This window comes from Paramisgurnus dabryanus, chromosome 3 (assembly GCF_030506205.2).
Source record: "Paramisgurnus dabryanus chromosome 3, PD_genome_1.1, whole genome shotgun sequence".
In the NCBI taxonomy this organism is placed as follows: domain Eukaryota; kingdom Metazoa; phylum Chordata; class Actinopteri; order Cypriniformes; family Cobitidae; genus Paramisgurnus; species Paramisgurnus dabryanus.
The window spans coordinates 27,017,248-27,037,981 of NC_133339.1; the positions used below are offsets into that span (position 1 = coordinate 27,017,248).

The following is a 20,734-nucleotide window of genomic DNA, read 5'->3' on the forward strand; positions in this document are numbered from 1 at the left end:
AACACAGAGACATCTCAATACACATGGCCGACTGAAGGATGTTTAGATAACAATATGTCTATCGGGACTTAGCTCACCAAGCAGCTGCCTGTGGAAGGAAGTGATATTCATTTTAATGGTTAAATGTGTACCTTCTTATCAATCTCCTGGTGCTATTCTGATCCGTGTGGCCCACTCTAAAAATACCAAGCTATCTCTAGGGGTCAACAAACACACAAGAGATAAATGCTTTAATAATTTGCACTTATAGTTGAATGCAGACCCACCTAAATAAAGAACATCTTGTGGTTAGCAGTCATGTCCGGGGGGAAGTTTTGAGAACTAAACTCACAATTATTTGATTCAGAACGCCAATGACTGTGCACGAAAGCTCTTCGGCACAACACATACTATACACTGTTTATATTGAGCCTGTGCTATTAAAAAGAGAGGGAAACTTACATGAACTTTTAGTTTCATAAATTAAAAGATCCACAGAACCATCTGTCGCACAAAGTGCATCTTGTAATAGAAACGGATGTAAAGACTATAAAAAAAGGAAGAACCAAAAATATTCTTAAATGTCATCGCTGTGAAGAATGCTTTCAGAATTTATGTATAAAGCATTTCTATAGTTTGTCTTTACTACTCGCACAAAGTCCGTAGTAAATGGTCTGAAGACCATTGTGTATATCTTATGCATATATGTGCATTTAAAGTGTGCACTTTATCACCAACTGGCCCTAACAGTGTGCTATTAAGATCTAAAAACATGTGATCGGTTCACAATGTGTAACTCATGCAGTGTTTCCAGATGGCTCAGCTTCCTCTTACACAGGCTTATTATGAAAAGTAAGCCTTGTGTGGCAACTTCTGCATTGCAAATTCTCTGACTGTGGCACAATGCAAATGTTGCAAATGAAGAGACACGCTTTGCAACGTCTTTGAGATAATCAGAAATATAAGACCAGCATTGTATAAATGCTCAGATCTCCAAATTGTCAAATGTATTACAGTTTTTTTCGATTGCTAAACGACAGTGGGCACAACTGGAGTCACATGTGCAAAACTCTAACTACAGTCTGCACAGCAGCAGTTCATGTGGACCAAACTCTAGTTCATTTTTCATTGCTTGAACACAGTTTTCAAAACTTTACACACTTATCCCATGACTTTAAACACAACCTGCACAACACTGTGGATTTACAGCACTTTGTTCAAATGCTAACACACTGCTGTCAAAACTGTGAACCACACATTCAAAACACAATTGATTTCAGTCTTGTGCCTTTCAAACACTGCTGATTGCAATTTCATATAAATATAAATTCCAATTTCATATATATATATATATATATATATATATATATATATATATATATATATATATATATATATATATATATATAAATTATGATAGGTATAGCTCAGAAAGACAAATTTAGGAAATGACGGGTTTGTGGAAGACAATGAGGCAGGATAAGCCCCTCATTTATTTGTTTGAATTACAGTATGTACTTTTAATTTCTACCTTTTTTTTCTCATTACTGTAATTCCATAAATTACTACAAACTATTGAAGCAAACTGCTAATTTTCATTTACCTTAAAGAATTGTTCTGTTCTAAAAATTTCAATAAATCATGTGATAAATCAATCAATAAATAAATAATTATTTGAAGAAAACATTACTTTGTATGACGTCACTGAAATTGTAAAGATATAAAGTTAGTATTTTGTGTATTGGTGTTTGATGTTAGTGTTTTTCCTCTCAGTGTGTTGTGAGTGACAGTGTGTGTTATCTCAGTGAGGGTTGTGTTTAGTGTTTGGCTACACTGAGCTGTTTTGAGTCATGTGTTTAGAGTTGTGTTGCTTGAAGTGAGTTTTGCAGGTGATATGTACAGTTTAGCTCAGGTGACTTTTGGTATTGCAGACTGTAGTTAGAGTTTTGCACATGTAGCTCCAGTTGTGCCCACTGTTGTTTAGCAATCGAAAAAAACTGTAAACTGTGATGGTATTTTAAAAAAGTTACGTTTAAACGAATTACTTGTGTTGGTTAAAGTTCTCTAAAGATTTGTTATTATGGGGATACTGGGCAATTGAAACAATGTGCTGTAAACCTCAGAACTATGATCAAGTCTTTTAAGGGTTACATGTGGTCACAACCAACGGCAGACTGAAAGCTGAGGAGTGCTTGTAGTTACACAGGGATTGCATCAGTTTCTCCCTCTCTGGATATGAGTAGGCCTATACAGTAGCTCTGCCCCCTAACACAAACTGCCAAACTAAACAGCCTTCTCATGAGCATACTGTATATTCAGTACAGTCAGTTGAAGAGAACAGAGAGACAGAATGCAAATTGTGTTTCAAAATGTAGCCTCTGGAGAGTTTAAGGTCCCCAGGCTGCTCTGAGTGGCACATAGATTAGGTCATGGGAACCACAGGAAGGAGACTTCTAGGGCCTCCAAGCCAGCTGTTCAAAACTGAACAGATTACGTTATATGTTTTCGTAACCATCTGTGTGATAATTCTCCCTAAAACCGCATGCACATATTCTGACATGACTGACAAAACACTAAATAATATTTGATATCATCATTGCATTTGATAAATACAGTGTTTGTATAAGGGATGGTCTCAACAACAATAATGAAGCAAATAAATGTATACATTAAAAAATGTTAACACAAAATGTATTAAAGCAGTATAATAAAGCTTTTTATTATAAGTTCTGGTTGCTCACTTGTAAGTAGACCAGAGTCTTTGGAAGTTTTACAGCTTTCAAAACTACCAATGCAATAGGATTTAGGCTTCACCATTGTTGTATGCTTGAAAATACTGTCCTCTTGTGCCCTAAAACAGAACTGCAATGTTTCAAAACATGTGAATATGACTTTGACACGTGAAAACATTGATATTCTTACACTTTATTACAGCCAGGGTGAGCAGATCCAGCCCATGTTCACCAAAACATTCTGAATATCCATGATATCAACAATTCCTTCACATGTCACTACACTTTTTTATTGAACTTATTGTATAATTTGCGAAAATGATTAACATTTTTAGAGTATTTCGTCCTGAAAATCCTTATTTTTCGAAAACAAAAAACAAATCTATATACTGTCTCATTCTCATTAAACTTACTCAGGTGCTGTTTCTCTTCAAACTACATTTTCTGTAACAGCAGTTGAAATGTCATTACATTTAGTGTATGTTTAAAATACTGTAATTGCATATGTTGTGTTTTGGTCCTGGTTTGCTGGTGACCACCAACATAGACCAGCATAATTCCCATGCTGGATTGGTGCTGGTGGTCATCAGCATAACAGTATCAGCACCAGCATTCCATGCTGGTCATACCAGCAAGACCAGCATATGTTGTGTTTGCATGGACCAGCAAGGGAATTATGCTGGTCTATGCAGTTTTTTTCCCGCAGGGATGTAAAATATAGCAGAACTCATTGACACTTATTATTTTTAAACAGTGCACTACATTGGTTTAGCTTTAGCTTATGGAATAATTACCTGAACAAGAGTCCGAATTTGTGTGTGGCTGAAAACAGTCATCTGACCAGCACAGATTCAGATGGCGGTCTCTCCTGCACGGTTTACCCTCATCATTCTGTGAAGTATATGAGCTTTCCCTTCTTATCAACAGATGGAGAAAAAGCATTAGTATCTCCTTACACTAGACACTTCTACATAACAACAAGTAAATGCATATGATAAGGCAATACATCTATGAATGGACTCTTATGTAGAGTTATTCCAGTAGTTACTTACTTTTGATCTGCTGAGACTGCGGGTAAGAGTGGATATTACAGTTTTTCTCAGTCGCTTCTCAGATCAGAATTGAAATTCTCAAAACTGCTTGTTCAATTCTCACATCATTGTGTCACTTGTGCACATCAAAAAGCAGTTTCTCATTTCTTTGAACAAGTTGCAAATGCTTTGGTACATCCATGCAAATGATTATGTACAATTCTCTGCTTTTTCCTACATTATCAGTTGCTTATGTCATGTTGATCAAAATGTATTATAATGGGTCTCTGTTGAATAGTCTCACTCCACACAACATTTAGGCATTGGTTCATAGTATAAGTCTTTACTTGCAAAATGGTTGAACAAGTTCTCATAATACAGGGTTTGGTCAAACATATTTCCATACATTTCCTTTAGACGTTTTTTTCTAAATCTGTCATGAATTGGTAAATTGCTCGCAGGTGAATTTTGACTTTCTCTAACAGACAGAAACGTCCCCCAGCAAGCAAAAACCGAGACGTTGAAATGATGGCTAACTATAGACCCAATAGTAACCCACTTCTACCCTAAATAACCTTGAATTTGGTTACATGCCATTTTTGCCAAAATAACTTGATGATGTATGATATTCCAACATGTAAGCAAAGTCAACAAGTGTTCAAGGTGTTTGCTTTCATTTCTTTTACAAGTATACACATCGTCTATTCTTGGGTCATGGTTAGACGTCTATTAGACTTTTACTGGCAGCCAAAATTTAGCCTTGTTTTAGCCAAACATGTTTGCTGGGTCAGGAGGTGGAAGAGTTTTCCCTAAAGATATTGTCCCATGTTCACATTTCTACTCTTATGTTATGCAGTGCTGTCTTTTCCTTTCTGTATCATTATGACATGGTCTGTCAACCAATTACAGTACAAACAGTAAAAGCGTAAATGTAAATTTTGTCCAGTCTCTTGCAATCAAACTCCCACATAACTTAGACTAAGGTATAACTTACAATTTACAATATTGTCATCAAATCTTTAGCCATAGTTTACATCAGAACATCCCTCCAGAGTAAACTGTTATAATGACAACATGACTAAACAATTTGACTGTCTTATCCGTACACAATGACACAAGGACTTGTTATTCTGATGGCACTGACATGTTCATTGACACAGATATTTAATTTTGAGAGATGAACTAAGGATTTTGAGTAAAAGAGTGGCTTTTGCAGGTTATCCATGGTGTTTTGCTATTTGTACGAATTGTTTTGAGAAATGCACTTACTGTTTTGCAAATTGTGAGTATGATTCGAGAAATGTACCAAAGCGACTGAGAAAAACTGTATTAAACATCTAGATGGCGGCGATTAAATGTCTTTGTGCTGTTTCATAATTATTATCACTGGATGAAAGAAATACGTCACTGATTAATTTTCTATTTATTTATTGATAACAATTTATAATGTTTATGTGTTTTCTAATCTTACTTAGTAATATTAAATTAGGCCAATTACAATATTTACTACAGTTCACTAATACAACAGAATTTTATTGTAGCCTATATGCAATAACAAAGTGTAGTAATTACTGTAAAATGACAGTATCCTACAATTACAGTTTTTTTCGATTGCTAAACAACAGTGGGCACAACTGGAGCTACATGTGCAAAACTCTAACTACAGTCTGCAATACCAAAAGTCACCTGAGCTAAACTGTACATATCACCTGCAAAACTCACTTCAAGCAACACAACTCTAAACACATGACTCAAAACAGCTTAGTGCAGCCAAACACTAAACACAACCCTCACTGAGATAACACACACTGTCACTCACAACACACTGAGAGGAAAAACACTAACATCAAACACCAATACACAAAATACTAACTTTTTATCTTTACAGTTTCAACAATTTCAGTGACGTCATACAAAGTAATGTTTTCTTCAAAAAATTATTTATTTATTGATTGATTTATCACATGATTTATTGAAATTTTTAGAACAGAACAATTCTTTAAGGTAAATTAAAATTAGCAGTTTGCTTCAATAGTTTGTAGTAATTTATGGAATTACAGTAATGAGAAAAAAAGGTAGAAATTAAAAGTACATACTGTAATTCAAACAAATACAGTTTTTTCGATTGCTAAACGCCAGTGGGCACAACTGGAGCTACATGTGCAAAACTCTAACTACAGTCTGCACTACCAAAAGTCACCTGAGCACAACTCTTAACATATGGCTCAAAACAGCTCCGTGCAGCCAAACACTAAACACAACCCTCACTGAGATAACACACACTGTCACTCACAACACACTGAGAGGAAAAACACTAACATCAAACACCAATACACAAAATACTAACTTTATATCTTTACAGTTTTAACAATTTCAGTGATGTCACACCAAGTAATGTTTTCTTTAAAGAATGATTTATTTATTGATTTATCACAATATTTTTTTTAGAACATCATAATTTTTTAGGGTAAATGAAAATTAGCAGTTTGCTTCAGTTGTCTGTAGTAATTTACGGAATTACAGTAATGAAAAAAAAGGTAGAAACTTAAAGTACATGAAAGGTAATATTATATATAAATGAAATATATATATGAAATTGGAATTTATATTTATATGAAATTGCAATCAGCAGTGTTTGAAAGGCACAAGGCTGAAATCAATTGTGTTTTGAATGTGTGATTCACAGTTTTGACAGCAGTGTGTTAGCATTTGAACAAAGTGCTGTAAATCCACAGTGTTGTGCAGGTTGTGGTTAAAGTCATGGAATAAGTGTGTAAAGTTTTGAAAACTGTGTTCAAGCAATGAAAAACGAACTAGAGTTTGGTCCACATGAACTGCTGCTGTGCAGACTGTAGTTAGAGTTTTGCACATGTGACTCCAGTTGTGCCCACTGGCGTTTAGCAATCGAAAAAAACTGTAAATGAGGGGCTAATCCTGCCTCTCTCTAGCATCAGGCCACTACCTGCCACCCTGCCCCCTCACTCGAACTGATTTTGCCAAGTGGTTGATGTCCTCAGGGCAACATTATGTTAACCCTGGAACAACATTTCAATCAACCAATCAGATTTCAGAAATAAGATTATAGTTTGTTTTACGTAAATTTAAGCTTACAACCAAGATTAGCTGTTTCTGGACCATTGTTTTTTACTTATCATGTCCCTCTGATTTTAGGGTTTGGTTATGGTTAGGGTTGGGGTAGGTTGGGGTATGTTGCCCTGAGGACATCAACCACTTAGCAAAATCAGGAGAGCCCTTCTGCTTCCACAAACCCGTCATTTCCTAAATTTGTCTTTCTGAGCTATACCTATCATAATTTATATATATATATATATATATATATATATATATATATATATATATATATATATATATATATATATATATATATATATATGAAATTGGAATTTATATTTATATGAAATTGCAATCAGCAGTGTTTGAAAGGCACAAGACTGAAATCAATTGTGTTTTGAATGTGTGGTTCACAGTTTTGACAGCAGTGTGTTAGCATTTGAACAAAGTGCTGTAAATCCACAGTGTTGTGCAGGTTGTGGTTAAAGTCATGGGATAAGTGTGTAGAGTTTTGAAAACTGTGTTCAAGCAATGAAAAATGAACTAGAGTTTGGTCCACATGAACTGCTGCTGTGCAGACTGTAGTTAGAGTTTTGCACATGTGACTCCAGTTGTGCCCACTGTCGTTTAGCAATCGAAAAAAACTGTAATAATTAATACTTTTTAGGCTACTATATATTTTATCGTAAATATATTTTTTCTGCTGTTAAAATGGTTTAAGCACAAGTACAGTATGGCTGATTGACTGTTCTTGACAAATTTTTTCCTCATAGAAATTAAGTTTTTTTAACCACATCATAGTAAATTGTCATAAACCTGCGGCAGGATTGTGGCGGAACCCATGTTTTGTGTGGTAGCACATGGTCTTTGGGCCGTGTGCTTCCGCGTCTTGTTTAGGCCCCTCCCCCCTCATCTTCTCTTATCATCCCATCATAGTTTGATTAGTGTCCACTGTTCCCTCTTGATTTGTTCCCGTATATAATACCCTGTCTGCAAGGTCTCCCCGGATCACGTTGATCGGCTTGTGTCCAGTCCGTGTTTAGGTCGAGACCAGTCTGTGTTCCTGTCAAGTCCTTATTCAAGTTCTATTTGTGATGCCAAGTTTGTTAGTCAGTTCTGTTTTATTTCTAATGCTGTTTCCCTATCATGGGTTTTTGCTTTGTGTTTGTTGCTTACTATAATAAAAGTATTGTTTCGTGTCCCCCCCAACCTCGTCTGCGATTGGGTTCGTTCCCCCCGCTGTTTCGCTCAGTCGTGATAGAGCGACCGGGCATGAGGTTTATAACAGTAAACATTAAAGTATATCCAAGTGAAACCAGCTTCTGAAATGAAATATTGCAAGGCTGGATTTGAATTTGTCCATCGAGATCTGATTGGATTGTTTGATGTTGAAAATTGCTGAGAAGAATTAAAGTGGAAAAGTGAATCAGATACTTTCTATATGATACACTTCTGTCTGGAACATGATTGGTTCTTGTTTGCAGGCAATGTTTTCATTTGGGCACAACTGAGTAGGCGTCTGCAGGTGGAAGTTGACGCAGTTCCTACCGCAGATCTGAATGCTGTCATCGCTGAAATCAGAGAACAGTATGAAGCCCTGCTGGCCAAGAACCGCAGAAAAACAGGCACAGTTCAAGGACTGGTAAATAATGTTGGAAACAGAAACTGCAAAGACACATATACATACAGTAACACACACACAAACATTGACTTGCTAGTCTGATCCTCCTCCAGCTTCTTTTTCGGATTGCAAGCTTGATAAATCATATGAGAAATCTTATAAATATAAATTCTTAAAAGTCACCATGAAAATAAAATGAAACATTATTATTTCTTTTGGAATATTGTGGTATTTTTTACAAATGACTTATCTGTAAGCTTCATTTTTTTTATTAATGTGTCCTATTGGCCTGATGTTGTCATACTCAGTTCTAGTCAGAATTTGAGTCTGATACCACTCCACTGGGCTGTGATTATGGGGCGTGTTTCAAACGAACCAGGACAAAAAAAGCCTCTGCACTTAATTTAGTTACACCTACAACCAATCAGAGCAACCGAGTGTGTGACGTATGTTGAAATGGCGTCTGTCCTTCTGCAGCCTGACCTGAATTGCTAGTTATTTCGCTACAATGAGACTAACATTATGATTATACAAAGTCTGAGTAAGCGGACATAACACCCACTATGTTTACAACATTTCATTCATATCACAACATTGTGAGTTATTTACTAAGTCATACAGTCAGACTATCTCTTACCATTTGTAAGTTAGATGAACTTCATCCACGGGCTTCCAAAAAGGAGCTGGCAACGACCGCTAGTTATATGTTGTCGTGCATGCCGAGTTGTTCATTTTCATTGTGTCCCATCTTCTTAGCAACCATCAGAGCCAGCTGATAAATTTAACTTTTGACAAATCCTGTAGGAGGGACGGCAAAAACATCTTTCCGATCAACAAATGCCATGATCACATTTCTCTGTTCCTCTTTTAAAATCAATGCTCTGTTGATATCTTCTAGAACAGACTCGATGGAAGAATCTTCACATCTCAATTCTCCAGCGGCAGGCCGGCAGCCATCTTTGTTGTAAACGGATTCAACACAAGCGCTCTTTGGTGACGTGGTTAATTACGTTACTGTTGATCATCTGTCCATCATTGTATAAAGCCCACCCTGACAATTTGATTAATTCGACCAGTTTTGGTTCAGGCATAGTTGCGCCACAACGGAGCGATACCAGACTGAACTTCCCGACCTGAAATGTTGTGGGCGGGGCTAAGTTTGGCTACTGCCCTATTAATCTTTAATTGAAAACACAAATTTCCTTCCCTCCCCAAAACAATCTCTCTTTACTTTCGGTCATATGGTATGGCAGGTGGGCGGGGTCCAGAAGAGATTGCTGCGATTAGCAATTAGCAACATGACCCAACTTCAAACGATCCAATCAGATTTCAATGGACAAATTCAAATCCAGCCCTGCCTTATTTCATTTCAGAAGCCAGTTTCACTCGAATATACAGCATCTTGGGGAAAATAAGGCAATCGCTACTTCCGTTTCATGGCGACTAAGACGTTTTTGTCTCATGTGAATGAATGTAGCTGTTTGCTTTTTTGGAGTGTGAGAACTGTAGAAGGTAACCTTGAGCTGCACGCTGTATAGTAGTAGCCTTATTTTGCTTGGCAAGGAGTATTATTTATAGTGCATTTATTACAAACAAAAAAATACAGTCTAAAAATGGCTGGGTTAATTTTTACCATAACGGGTAAAAATTGCCCGGAACACAGTGCTGGGTTAAAAATGACCTAATGCTGGGTGGTTTTAACACAACTGCTGGATTATTATTCCCCATGGTTGCATACAACCCAACATTAGGTAATTTTTAACCCAGCATGTGTTCTGTCCCATATTTACCCATTATGGGTCAAAAATAACCCAGCCATTTTAGACTGTAGAGAACCTTTAAGCTTTCAGTAATGTTATGTGCGTAATGCATTTTATACCATACAAACTGTATATTCTATTCCCCTTACCTGCCCCATTCCCTAACCCCAACCATCACAAAAACCTTTCTTGTACCTTAGATTTTCAATAAACATCATCTTGTTTTATTTATAAGCTTGATTCCTCATGGGGACATCAAAATGTCCCCACAAGGTCACAAAAAAACTGGTATTCCTATCTACGTGATGATTACCAGGTACACACACACACGCACGCACGCGCACGCACACGCACGCACACGCACGCACGCACGCACGCAATACAGTGACTTGCAATGGTCTCGGTCTTGACTTGGTCTAAGCCTGTCTTGGTCTTGACTCGTCTCGACCCTTTAAAGTCTTGGTCTTGCCTCGGTCTTGGCCTGTCTTGGTCTTGGTCATGACTTGGTCTCGGTTTAGGTGGCCTTCACTCTAAAAACAAACAGTGCTATATAGCACCAAAAGTGGTTCTTTGCTCGTAATTATAGAATAACCGTTTTTAGTGCCATATAGCACCGGTGAAGCACCAGTGAAGCACCTGTGTAGAACCATATAGGGGCAATATAGCACCACATATGGTTCTACACAGCACTATATGGTTCTACACAGGTGCTTCACTGGTGCTTCACCGGTGCTATATGGCACTAAAAATGGTTCTTCTATGATTACGAGCAAAAGAACCACTTTTGGTGCTATATAGCACTGTATGTTTTTAGAGTGTTGACTACAACACTAGACTCTGTACTGCTGTCAATACAATGACCAGGTTTTATATGTAATACATGTACTGTAGTTTTAAATCACTATTCCTCATCCGTCCACACAGTGGCAGTCTCACCTTGTACATCTGAATTGTGATTTACAACTTAAATCTATACAATCAGTAGCCAAATTTATGTTTATATCTTCTCTCAAAGGAGGTTGAAAAGAAATCAGACAGGCTTTTAAACCGAAACCCTGCACTTCAGAAGTAGATTAACATAAAATAACTTAATCTGGATGGCACTTAATCCTGGGGATTCACAGCACTGTAGCCTACTGTACATTCTTTATTGTCTTTTTATTTGACACATTCTGTTAAACTTCATGTTGTTGTCTGATAAAGAACTGATGATTTCAATTGCCTACGTTTAATATGACTGAGCATAAAAAAAAGATTGCATCCACTTTTGCAATCAAATCATGCAAAACAATTGTAACTATTATATAGCCTGTTTGTGGCATGCCGAGTATATTTCACATCCGATTAATGCCTTTGAGAAGCACTTTAATCCAGCGTGACCTGTATTGCATTCTTGGTCGATATTTGTGATTTACTGCATGCCCAAAGTCTAAATATGCAGCTTCTTGTGAATGCTTGTTAAATAGAGAAACATGCTTTAAACCTGAATACTGTAATAGTGTACTGTAGTTACGGCATACACCAGCTAAAAGGAGCTCAAACAAACAGTGGCACAGAGCCAGACCGTATTTGTTTAGTTAGTATGGCAGTGATATCAATCTAATGGCATGCTTATAGTTGTCTGTGCAAAATAAACTGGCAAAGGACAAAATTATTTCAACACCGATCAAACTGCACACATCACCTGCTAAGTTATTTTGTTGTGTGTCATCAACAACTGGCCTCACACAAGGTTTTGCTTTGTTTGGATGAATTCTGGCACACACAACGACTCGCATACACAAAATCGTAAGCAAAACGAGATATTTACCTCAATGCAAAATTAAAAGACTATATGGAAGCTAAAGGAAATTGTAGCCTTTGTCTCTGTATCCGGATGAAAATATACATGTAGTGACATCAGAAAAGCTTTTGTCTGCTAAAGCGCTGACGTTAAGCCTGTTGTATTATGGCTGATAGAGACAGGAACCTTTGCTCAAGCTTCGTAAGGGAGATGGGGTTGTGGTATAATGAAACAGTGACGAGAATGAGAAAGACATGAGCACTTTACTCCTGATCTCAAGCATTGAATTAAGATCTTCGTACAGACTTGTCTTTATTTAGGATGTCAGTAATAGTCTTGCAGTCTCTTGAGGTGAGCACTACAAATGTTGCTCTTTGACCACAATGTCTGGATTGCTGGGGCGTTAAATGAGATGTCAGTCCCTTTGGATTTGAGCCTGCAGAGATGTTTGCTTGTAAACCTACACCTGTAGTTTGTCAATTACAGTTCCATTTTTTACTGATAAATGGGCATTGATGTTTCCATGTTTCTAGAGAGGTAATCTAATAACATAACGATAAAACAGCCTGATCTCACGGGAATTTTATACGTATTTTATGAGTTGGCTGATTCGTATGAATTTGTAAAAAATTAATCCGCACGATTACCACAAAAATATTGAAACCTAACCCCAGTGTCACAGGGCAAAAACAAATCATTCAAGAACACACAAATATGGTTATACGAAAAGATAAAAACCTTGTTAAATATGTATGAATTGCCATGAAATTGTGTTGGACAAAATGTGTAGCTTGAATGAAAAGTAATTTTCTATATAAAAGTGTAAATGATTATATGATTATTATTTCTGATTATTAATTTTCTGCTATCTGTGTTTGCAGAAAGGCACTAGGCAGAAGACATTTAGAAAGTGATTCAAAATATATTGAATAGGTTGTTTAGAACAGTGGTTCTCAAACTTTTTCCGCGTGTGGCCCCCCTTGTGTACGGTGCATTCTTTTGCGGCCCCCCAAAGAACATTTATGACAAAAAACTGTTCTAAAATTTTACATTTTAATTAAGCAAAACATATTAAATTATACAAAGTAGTGCTGTTGGTTAGTAGCCTTATTTTTTTAGGTTTAATTACACAGAATTCATGATAAATGAATGTATTGTATAAAATGTCATAAAACTGGGGCCCCCCTGGCACCATCTCGCGGCCCCCAGTTTGAGAACAGTGGCGGAGCCAGAGGGGTGTCCAAATTTAAAGGTAGGGTAACACATTTTGAAAAATGCTAACGGTAGCCGCCTAGCAATGAAATCCCGATCCCACCCTCAAGTCAAATCGCCATCCAAAGTCACGCCTCTTTCCAAACACATGAACACGCACAGATCAGACGGTCACGTCTCATGTCTCATTCACCAGTGAGAAAACTTTGCAATACAAAGTGAATAACACTTCCAAAATAACCAACATAAACAACTGGTTTACATCAGAATTAGTTTAAGCACACGTTCGATTGTGTAGACGTAGTAACTATATCGTTATGCTAATTCGGAAAACGAACACAAATTTCATAAGCAACACAACGTTTCATCAAAGTAGAATATCTGAATCCATCTCAGTACAAACATATCGCGTACCTACCTTACCAAAATAAACAGTGCAATGACCCTTTCAGACCCTTTGCCTCCTGTAGCTGTTTGCATCTCGCGGTAAAGCAGTAAAGTTACAGATGTTAATTTGGGTTTTTGCTCTTGCTGATACAGGCAGTTTTTGCTGTTGTTGTTATAAAAGATGCATTTAGTTTTGTTGCTCCTGTGTAGGTTGTCAATTTAGCAGAAAAGTTTGCTGTTCTCGCTGTTTACAGACAGAGCGCACGTGAACGCGCCGATGACGTAGGGTATCTGCGTGGACTCGCTGCGCGGTGGGAATTCAAATTACGCTTACGTATGAAGGACATAAAAGGAAACGTCTGTTCGGACCGAAATCTATGATTTGTTGAACATTTTTTGGTCCTACGCCTTTCACAGATGACATAAATTTTTACAAATACATTTAAACAACTTAACACAGTGATTGCTATCAGAATGTGAGGAGACTTTTAACCAGCATAACTAAAAATGTTTCAGGATCAAATCTGTTACCCTACCTTTAATGAGCTACTTTCACTTAATCGCTATGTTTATTTTCGACGTGCGGCAGCGCAGCAAACTCTTTATTTTTCAATCACTGCGCAAAGAGACTTGGATTATTATCTGCTTATTTTGGACATACAGATATGATTTATACATCATTTTAAAACGTTAAAGTATCTAGTTTTTTTCTGTCCACTCCCAATAAAAACTTGAATGTTGTGCTTTTCGCCAAATTAAGAAAATAAACATGATGCGCCTTCAATTCTCTCTCACTCAGTGAAGTCCTTTCAGAAACGCGTCAGAAAAATAAACTGTAACTTAACGAATACTTGTCATACAAACAAAAGATAAATGTCTACATAATGCTTGGAATGTCTACTTTTTAAATTATGTAAGTGAAATCGTAAATTGCTACATGATTTCAGCGTATAAATGCACGAAGTGTGTAATTGTCTTGTGGACTGAATAAAGTCTAAGATTGGAATTTCGTTTTACAACAAAACCCGACACCATGTTTTCATTCTTGACGTGATCTTTATAGGCTTCTGTATGATTGTTAATTCGACTGGATTGCCACATTGAACTTGAAAGCGCGACGCGCATATCCGATAGTGCGCGTGCACAGCCAGAGCTTAAACGACTGTTCGCGTCTTTTTGGCTTTAACGGACAAATGCTTTAACTGTCTTGGTGATTTTCATACTAAACATTTGGTTACTGTACGTCTTAAACGAATAAACATTTTATTGCATTCGGTCTTAGCCTAACTTGTTGAAGTCTCTCTGTCATTAAAGTTAACTAAATATGAAAAGAAAAAAGAAAACTTTTGCATCTTCTGTATCTTCGTAAATAAAGATTAATCCAAACATCCTTTGTGTTGAGCTCTGCTTTTTGAAGTAAGTTTAAGGTTTATGCACACAGCTGTAACCATTGACTTACATAGTAGGAATAAAAACAACATGATGGAATTCAATGGATATTCCATTAATTGTGTGCTAACCATCATTTGTCAAAATATCTTCTTTTGTGTTTATTAAAATAAAATACAGGTTTAGAACAACATAAGGGTGAGTAAATGATGACAGAATTTTCATTTCAGATGTAAGAAATACAGTAGAAAGATTTAAAATTCACCCTTATTATGTTTACATCTAATGCGATCAAAAGATTCATTTATGCTTTCTTGATACATGGTTACACGTCATTTTCTTTTATGGACTATGGACCCCCTAAAGTAGCTTTGGCCACCCCCTGGCCACCCCATTAAAAAAATTCTAGTTCCGCCACTGTTTGAGAACCACTGGTTTAGAACAAGAGGAGTTACTGTAAATATGTATTTAACAGTGCTCGTGACTGCTCTTCCAAGGGGCGCAAATTCAAAATATGTGTTCGGAGTGTCATGTGTGTTGCTTGTGTTTTCAAAATATGTGTTTGTTGTGTCATGTGAACGATGTGCATCACGGGTTTTGTCAAAATAAGTGCCTGCTGCACACGCGTCAAAACCATTTATGATAAAAAAGACGCTCACGTTCACAAATTACGAGCAAGACACTCCCTTAACAGTAAACTCTGATAACGAAATTACGAACCACACACATGACGGGCTACATACATGTTGTGATGAACTTCGCATCGAGCGCCCTCGAAAAAAAAATCACCAGCTGCCACTGGTATTTAAAACCAGCCCAATCAGTTCTTTGATGTATTTTTTAAACTGTATTTGTCTGTCATTTAGTCTTCCCATTCCCATGGATCAGCTACCTTGTTCAGGAATTAAGAAAAAGATTTTACGGAATATTTACACAGGGTTGTTTTCAATTTATGGCAAACAGCCTTAGATTGAATTTGAGATTTTGAATATACAAATGCATACAGCGCCAAGCTTTCAGGCTCAGGAAGAAAAATGAAATTGCAGAATAAATATTTATTTGAAAATAGTCCACAACTCAGTAGAGACAGTGTGTATTGTTCAGAGGAATCTCTGTCCTGATGAGGGAGTGAAAATCACCTGCAGAAAGTGTTCGGCAGATAAAAGTGTGGGGTTTTATTGAGCTTGAAAGAATAACTGGTTTAAAGTGTAGTTGAAACACTTTTATTAAAATGTAGTTTAAACACATTTAGATTATTTTACAGATCAAACATGCATGCCAGACCTGGCTAGAAAGCAATGGGATAAGTAATGTTCACTACATTTGTAATTGTATTATAAACGTATATTATAAATGTTAACGGCCAAGCACCTTTGTTCTAAAATAATTCTGATGGTGGACAGATGACCAACTGGCTTATCTTCTCAATTAACCTGTTGACCCAGTGGAGTAAACAGCTTGTCCCACACTTCTACTTTTATAATGGCTCTGCCCAAAGGACACATGGTGGCCCTGATGTCCAAGTAATTTCCCTCATGGTTAATGCCTGACCCATTAGCCTCCTCCCTCACAAAGCCTTTTTGGGTTTTTTGATAGTACATTTCTTTATAAAGGGCCTGATTACATTCCTTCCCTTTAGGGTAGATGCCCACTGCAAACCAATTCTTGTACAGGTTGTAGTCCCAGGGCACTGAGAACATGATGGCCATGGTCTCAATGACGTCATTTGTGTTTCGCTCAAAGAGGTCATAGGTCATGACCCCCACACTGCCGGTGGCCGTGGTGGCGCTCTTGCTGAAGGTGCATACTTCGGTTTTAAGGGAGCGAACCGTGGGCTGAGGTGGGTTGGAGATATCACCGCTCTCCAGAAAGACTCTGTAAAGGATACATTTTATTTGTGTAAATCATGCACGATAATAAAATTGGACAGAATTGAAATTGAATTATTTGTGTAAATCATGCACGATAATAAAACTGAACTGAATTGAAATTGAATTATTTGTGTAAATCATGCACAAAGATGCATTCACTCATATGGTTAGATGTGTTTTTAAACAGACAAAAAAAAGGCCACACATCCTACACGGTTTTTTCAATGTAGCTATGCATACAATAATAATTGTGTACATTAAATTACATAACAAAATAAAAAACAGAAACATGAAAATGTTATCTTTCAAATTATGAGAAATTGAATAAATTGATGAAATGTAGTGATGTAAGAAGTCAAATGTAGTGAAAAATTTAAATAGTTAATATGATATTCTACATCTGCTAGGATCAGACTGATCTCATCGAAAGTCGTGTTATTGATCAATTTATTTGTGTCATTGGCATGAAATTCAGCTATTTTTGTGCCTTGAGCACCAATGTCTTTTTCGTGTCACTCGAATTTCTATAAATTATTTTTCTTGTCCATGCACGACTTTCTTTTTCGTTTCATTTTATGTATTGTTTTCTCATTGTTTTTTCCTATTTTCTTATCATTGTCGTTTAGGGTTGGGGTTAGAATCACTTCGCTAGACCCCTTTTACTGGGGCATGTGCCCCACTGTAAATCTTCTGTGCCCCAGTGTAAATCTCAAGTTTACATTTTAGCATTTAACTTTTGTATTCATTTTCAAATATAATCGAGGAAAAACGGATCTATATGCAATGTAGTTACCCAATTCACGTTTGAAAAAGCGACGCAGCAGTCGCACTGATGCGTGCACGCACCAATTCAAGTCCGTGCGCGTCTATTCAGACACGCGCAGCCGCAAACAAAAGTTCAGGTAAGGCTACGCGATTGAGTTGACTTATGAAAACATGACGAGACTAAAAAAAACATGAGTACGTTTGTAAATAATAATAATAATCTTTTTTTTACTCGATCGTTATTGGCTCATGTGATGGGCATTAGAAATGTTTTGTGCAAAGCAGGGAAAGGGAAGCAAAAATGAGAGGTGATGAGTTTAAGACAAATTACATCTTTACCGAGTCAGGTCTTAAACATTAGAGGAAAAATCTCAAGTCTATGGAATTGCATTGTTGCCGAGAAAATCAACATAATGTATGTGTTATACTGTTCTGTATTTTCAGATATGAAATTAATATTTAGGTCACTGGCTCTAAGACATTACATAAACAGTTAGCAGTAACTAAGATAGGTTATTTTAGTAGCAGTCATAAAAAGAAAAATATTTTTGTAAAAAATAAGTTATTAATCATTGTTATGTAAAATGCAAATGTGCATCAAAATATTTTCTCTGCTGTCATTATTATCAAACATTTTAGGCTTCAAACATGTTAATAATGTTAAGCATATGAAGATACTTATACTTATAATACTTAAATTTTTTAAATACATGTTTTTTCTTTCCCAGTACTTATTGCAGTGTAGGAATAGTGGGTTAAGCGAAGGAAATTGTATAGAAGTGTTGCACACGGACACTGCAGGCTTTCAAGAAAAAAGTTAAAAAAAATGGGGGGCCTGTGCCCCAGTAGAGCTTTATATCTAGCAACGCTCCTGGTTTAGACATCCTAACCCAAACCCCAACTCTAACCCCAACCCCGAACGACAATGATTAAAAAATAGAAGAAAGAGAAAACAATATATAAAATGACACAAAAAAGAAAATCGTGTGAGAAAAACTATTAGAAATTTGTGCTCAAGGCACAAAAAAAGCTGAATTTCATGCCATGGACACAAATAAATTAATACATTTTTTGTGACTATAACACGACTTTCCGTGAGATCATGTTGCCTAGGACACTGATCGATGGTTAGTAACTGACTGCATATATCCACTAAACATCCGTTTGGTACCAGCTGGTTAAAATAATTGCAAAAATAACTAAAATAGAGAAGGAAAGTTAGTTCAGAGATCAGATCTAACCTCATTTGATTACAGATTCTGCTGTATTTAAATGCAGTTTTGTCCGATGTACTATGTAATTTACGTTTAATAGAGTGGCTCCTCCCTCTTTTAAAATAGCCAATAGCGTTTTATTTACCTCACAGAATGCAATCTGATGAGAAGCAAAAGTGCAAAAGCATGTCCTTAAAATTGTTGATTCATATTAGCAAAATTTTTTATGAGGACTTAAAGCATCGATATACATTTTTGAAATTATTTGGTTTAACATTTAAATGGTACTGTAGCTTTGCTTCTGGTTGCGCTCTCACTTTGGGTTGAGTAGGCAGTAGTTGTTTGTCAGGTTGGTGATCTCTATGGTGGCGGCTCTCCAGTTGCCCACAGTGGCAGCCACAGCCTCAGCAGACTCGGCCATGATGATGTGTGATTGACAGCTGAAATGGAGAAACCCGGGAAGCAGAGAACAAAAGTAATACTGAATCTGCACAGTTAAAAACAAGTGGAAATGCCATTTTGTTTAGACTATATATAGGGCCGAAGAGACAATATTATAACTTTCTTTTGTTTTTCTACTAAAGATTGCTATTAAAAAGAAAAAAGACAGTCTTAAACCCAAAAATGCACCTTTATTGCACCAGTTAATCCTGAACTGAGTTAATGTGTTGACATTGTATATTGTGATGTTGTGATAAATTGCTTCTTAATCTTACGCTGACTTATATTTGGCCTAAACATTGGCTTTGTTGAGGCGGTTGAAAACCAACACCCTGACATCAAGCACAGGCATGTTTAATCCCTCTTGTTTAACTTGATTCAAATGCTTAATATGAATGATGCGTCTACAATAACATTCAATGCATGCCGGAGGATCTTTTACAATACATGTGATGTGAAGCTGAGGGAAAAAATATTTGAGGTATACGTATGCGGCGATCATGTCAGGATAGACCGATGTTTACAAGCAACCGCAGAACACTGCTGCTGTCAAACTGCCAAAAAACATGCAGAAGGATATTATTTCATAAAGTTAACAATGTACAATCCCTCAAAATATCTGTGTAAATAAAAATCCATGGCCTGAGCATAAAGTTTAAACTTGTGATATAAAGGATGAAAAGAGCTGTTATTATTGTTTTATACTGTATATCCACAAAGTTCCTTTCGATCTGACCCTTAAATTGTCACAGCTAGATCACTTCTACAACCTCAACTCTTAACAAGTAAACAAAACAGGTCACAGTAATAATAACACGTGCAGAGACCACCACATTAAAAGCTATTGTGCCGGTAGCAGTCTTCAACATTTATAATGCCTTGCTCTAATAGAGAAAGCGAAGAGTGTGAAATAGAATTGCTCAAGCGTCCGTAACTGAATAAACTGTCTTCCTATGATATCATTTTAGTGAGGAAATAAAAGCATACACTGGCATTTAGTTTTGATTATTAACTTATGATTATTAAACATATTTCGTCACCAAGGGTAATAAAGGCTTACCTCTGTGAAGCTGTATAATGTTTGTGTGTATCTACACACTGAGATGTACTGCACGGTAGGGTCACTGTAAAAGAGTCACTGTGTTTTCACTCTCTTTCTCTGACTTCATAAACAGCAACGAGAAGGGTACATGCTCACTGGGAAAAAATGATATACGCCCTCTTTTAGACACACATGTGCACACACACAAAAATATTTTTCTTTTGCAATCGGTTCCACACCCTTCTTACTGTTAGATTTGTATAACCAGAACAGTCAAACTACAAGGTGTGGCTATATTGTAAGTTACTGTAAAATTTTTATGTGAAAATCCTTGTGAAAATCCATGCAAATGATTATGAGTGATACTGGAGTAAAATGTGTCTTCCCTTTATTAAAAACCAGTGTACTTGTACAATAATAACAACAAAATATGTT

General features: G+C 36.6%; 2 protein-coding genes across 2 annotated transcripts in view; both read right to left on the reverse strand.

Annotated features, from left to right (window-relative positions):
- Window positions 1–3,791, reverse strand: part of syt17 (synaptotagmin XVII) — a 32,682-nt gene extending 28,891 nt beyond the window's left edge. Inside the window, exon 1 of the mRNA XM_065277999.2 lies at window positions 3,506–3,791. Coding sequence (XP_065134071.1) covers window positions 3,506–3,547 — 42 coding nt within the window. The 5' untranslated portion in view covers window positions 3,548–3,791. The remainder of the gene's footprint in view (window positions 1–3,505) is intronic.
- A 12,382-nt stretch (window positions 3,792–16,173) lies between these two features.
- On the reverse strand, window positions 16,174–20,479 carry apnl (actinoporin-like protein). Its single transcript, XM_065277985.1, has 3 exons — window positions 20,318–20,479; window positions 19,134–19,256; window positions 16,174–16,841 (listed from the first exon to the last, which is right to left on the reverse strand). Exons 2-3 carry the CDS (start codon window positions 19,235–19,237, stop codon window positions 16,391–16,393), a joined length of 555 nt encoding a protein of 184 aa, XP_065134057.1. The 5' UTR covers window positions 19,238–19,256; window positions 20,318–20,479; the 3' UTR covers window positions 16,174–16,390.
- Window positions 20,480–20,734: the final 255 nt, after the last annotated feature.

Excerpts from the sequence above, each read along its gene's own strand:
- apnl (XM_065277985.1), bottom strand. The coding sequence starts at position 19,237 with ATGGCCGAGTCTGCTGAGGCTGTGGCTGCCACTGTGGGCAACTGGAGA. Across the intron at positions 16,842-19,133 it reads TACTGCCTACTCAACCCAAA|AGTCTTTCTGGAGAGCGGTG; the intron begins GTGAGAGCGCAA and ends TATCCTTTACAG.